Source organism: Priapulus caudatus, unplaced genomic scaffold (assembly GCF_000485595.1).
Source record: "Priapulus caudatus unplaced genomic scaffold, Priapulus_caudatus-5.0.1 Scaffold258, whole genome shotgun sequence".
NCBI classification, from domain to species: Eukaryota; Metazoa; Priapulida; class Priapulimorpha; order Priapulimorphida; family Priapulidae; genus Priapulus; species Priapulus caudatus.
In genome coordinates, this window is record NW_014577319.1 from 172499 (window position 1) to 176781 (window position 4283).

A 4283-nucleotide genomic window follows, 5' to 3' on the forward strand; every position below is an offset into this window, starting at 1 on the left:
GCGAGCCTACACAGTGGATCACCACCCCCGGTACGTCCCCTCCCTACCCCCTACTCACCCCTGTGAGCGAGCCTACACAGTGGATCACCACCCCCGGTACGTCCCCTCCCTACCCCCTACTCACCCCTGTGAGCGAGCCTACACAGTGGATCACCACCCCCGGTACGTCCCCTCCCTACCCCCTACTCACCCCTGTGAGCGAGCCTACACAGTGAATCACCACCCCCGGTACGTTCCCTCCCTACCCCCTACTCACCCCTGTGAGCGAGCCTACACAGTGGATCACCACCCCCGGTACGTCCCCTCCCTACCCCCTACTCACCCCTGTGAGCGAGCCTACACAGTGGATCACCACCCCTGGTACGTCCCCTCCCTATCTCTTACTCACCCCTGTGATCGAGCCTACACGGTGGATCACCACCCCCGGTATGTCCCCTCCCTATCCCGAGTAAGCTTATATAGTAGATCACCTCCCCCAGTATGTGCCTTCCCCACCCCAGGTGGCAAACGAATGCACATTTCCATACAACAGTAACAGCAACAGCTGCAACAAAAACAACTGACTAACTACTAAAAATCGTTCAACGGACGAGTGAAATGAAGGTCTAGTTGCACTACAGTTTGCCGTGCTAACGATTATTGCTTACGTTACAGTGCTGGACATGCTGATTCCGAGGCCGTTCTACGAGGAGTGGTGGTTCCTGGTGATCATCGCACTCATCTCGCTCATATTGCTCATTCTCGTCGTTGCCTTCCTCTGCTATAAGGGCAAAAATGTCAAGCACATACGTAAGTGTTACTGTTACACCAGTAGCGGCTACTGCTATAACAGCAGATAGGTATATATATATATATTAGAGAGTAAACCTGTACCATTATTTTCGATCGATGGCTTTCTTCTAACATGTCTTATTCTTTATATATGCATTCCTATATGTATATCAGACATCAATGCATGCGCTGTGTTAAATTATATATAGTAATAAATTATGCAATACATTACTTTGCAAAACATGAATTAAATACCAGGTTACATCTTTAAGCATGTTGTTGAGAATAACAAGTTCTTTGCATTTATTGGATTTCAAGCAGCTCTGTCTATTTAGTATTCAGCCTATTTTGGCAATACTTTGCAGCAGGCGATCAAATCCTGTGTAGTTGTGGTGAAACGCAGTTCTGTCTATAGTGTATTCAGGGGCGGATCTAGGGGGGCGCATTGGAGCGATCACGCCCCCTGCTGTGCACAAATTAAAAAAAGAAAAGAAAAAATACAAATAAAAAAAATTCAACAATTTTTTTTGATGTTTAGATTTTTAGAAATTCATCTGAAAATAACTCAGAATGCAGGAAATGGCATCAAAAATTTCAAAATTTTTAGGGGAGCCCCCCCCCCCCGTGACTTCGCGCCTTCAGCGCTCGTGCCTTGCGCCTGCGGCACACGGATTCGTCCACAACTACTCACTATGCCCCTGGAATTGCTACCCCCCACATGTAATCCTAGATCCGCCCCTGGTATTGATGCTGTGTAGAATGCTTCAAATAGTATATCTCACGCTATATGTGAGTATCTACTTTTGCTAACCATTGACTGTCTTTCGGCAACTTTTCTAACCGTACAACTTTTTTTGCACCAATCTTTCTCTTCGGCTCTCTTTTCACGCTGCAGACTGGAAGAACATTGTGCAGCAGATGCGTGAGTATTTACGATTCTTACTCATCCATTCTGAACTCTATGCATGACTAACGATTAACTAAGCTGCAATTAGCTAATTAGATAGGATTAGCTTATCGTATCTGCTACTGGCAAGCGTGTATAGTGTTCTATTATTAGAACTGTGGTTTTAATATTTGGAATATTTTTATAATTTTTTCGCTAACAGCTAAATCGGAGAGTCAGATCCCGACGATGAACGGCGATCAGTTCAACACGATCGACGACGGTGGATTCGCAACCTTTGAGATGGAGAACCAATACAGGGGTTCGCTGCGCAGTAACCATAGCAACCGGTCGCGCGCGTCACGCCGCTCCACATCGCGCAAGAAGGCATATGCAAGGTGAGCCACCTGGTGGTAGGATGATACTGTAATTTGGTAAGGGGTGTGGTGAACCATGCAGATGTTACCACGTGCGGCGCTCTGTCGCTGTATGCTCAACCAAATGAGTTACCAGTGTCTGAAGCACCACGTTGATAGTAATCACTGCATACTAATCTACATTTCCTAAGTAACGATAATCATAAGTATACAGTTATGTCATAACTGACATGTTTGATATTATGTCTGTATACAATATAATTAATGTCACAACATAGTGAGTGGTTTGAAACGTGTGTTAGTCTGAAAATACTACAGTCAAACCTGCATATAAGGGTCACTTAAGATAAACTTCCCCGAAGTGTCATTTACAGACAAGTGTCCATTCTGTAGAGGTGTCCGCTAATGAAGGTTGACTTTACTAATATACAATTTTAGGTATGTTTATAATTACAAGTATGTAGCATATAATAATGTAATATAATAATGTAATATAATAATATAATGGCATTTAAGAATGTAATATAATAATATCAGGAGTGTATAATAATAGATTTACATGTATTATTATTATACTATTATTAAACACTCCTGATAATAATATAATAATGTAATGTAATATAATAATATAATAGTATATAGGAATGTAGTATATATAGTAAGTAGTAGTGTATGTGAGCGGATTGAGACATGGCATATCTGTGTGCGTCGCTGCAGGGCGCCGCCGCGTCCGAGCCCCGGCAGCGTGACATACTCGGACGAGGAGCTGGAGGAGGAGGAGGAGGGACCGCGTCCCTACGCCGAGGCAGACCCAGACAGCAGCAGCCTGACGGACAAGCCATCTGAGTACGGAGACTCGACCGGCGACTCACAGGTGAGAAAGTGCACGCGAGATGCAATGCGTGAGACAGCGGTGCCGCAATGAGTGAGACAGCGCGAGACAGCGGTGCCGCAGTGCATGATACAGCACGAGACAGTGGTGCTGAAATGAGTGATCTAGTGCGAGACAGCGATGCCGCAATGAGTGAGACAGCGCGAGACAGCGGTGCCGCAGTGCATGATACAGCACGAGACAGCGGTGCTGCAGTGCATGATACAGCGCAAGACAGTGGTGTTGCTATGCGTGAGGACAGCGGTGCTGCAGTGCATGAGACAATGCAAGACAGTGGTGCTGAAATGTATGAGAGATTGAGAAAGCAGTGTAGAAATGTGCTTGGGAAAGAGAGAGCGAGAGAGAGAGAGACAGTGCTACCACAATGCACAAGACAGAGCGACAGTGGCTCCGTAATGGGCGAGATAGTGAGACAGCGCGAGAAAGCGGCTTTAAAAACTATTGATTTTCGTTAGACAGCGCGTGCATAGGCATATAATTTTCGAATACTGTTAAATATAGCAACGTGTGCTGTCAGCACACGGTTGAAACGTTCTGTGCATGTCCTGTCACTGGAGAGAAGCGTGGGTTGGGGTGAAGGTAGGGTGTTGACATAAACTGAGAGTCCCTGGGGCACCTGAATGTAAATGCATATTCCTTGATTGTAGCGCACTCTCTTGCTTGCAGGGCTCTGAGACAGACAGTGGTCCTGATAGCATGGCTAAACGTGATGCAAGTGCGTTCACCAATCACTACGCGCAGGCATCGTCACAGTCCGTGTGGCGGCCACCGGTACGTCCGCCGAAACAACAGCACAGCTATACGGACAGCGACGCAAGCCAGGCACTCAACAACGGCCACATCATCATCAACAACATGGCCGGCTCGCGAGCCCCGATCCCAGGGTTCTCCTCATTCGTATGACCTCGGTCGTGACCTTGATGCGAGGTTTGGGTCGGTGCCTGGTAGTGTGTATTTTTTAAACGTTTTGTAATTTTTAAACGTTTCGTGGGATAAATGAAGTGATTTTTTATGACTGTTGATATGTTATGTAAATTTAGAGATCTATTCACTGTAAATAATGACCATTTTGTTTCTTCAGTGATGTAATTAAGTATTGATGTATCATTTGTATCATGCATGCTAATCATCCAAGTGCAAAAATGTTACTGCATCACATATTAGTTATAGTAATGGTATATACTCGGCTAGCTCTTGTACATAACTGGAGTGAAATTCCTCACATATTGTGCTGTGATCAGGATTAGTGTCGTGTTACTCATATCAGTCTAGTCCCCGATTCTCCTCTCCCCTGCCTGCCTGCAACCACCCCCAAATGCACCCACCACCACACGCGTACACGCACCCACCGCCACAC

General features: G+C 45.8%; 1 protein-coding gene across 2 annotated transcripts in view; it reads left to right on the forward strand.

Moving 5' to 3' along the window:
* LOC106808179 (protein sidekick-2-like) overlaps positions 1 to 4283 on the forward strand; it is a gene marked incomplete at its 5' end in the record, with an annotated part of 7885 nt that extends 3602 nt beyond the window's left edge. The window contains 5 exon segments of one of the 2 annotated variants that reach the window (XM_014810772.1): positions 655 to 789; positions 1667 to 1693; positions 1881 to 2055; positions 2752 to 2908; positions 3593 to 4283. In XM_014810772.1, the coding sequence (XP_014666258.1) occupies positions 655 to 789; positions 1667 to 1693; positions 1881 to 2055; positions 2752 to 2908; positions 3593 to 3829 (731 nt within the window). 2 annotated transcript variants of the gene reach the window in all.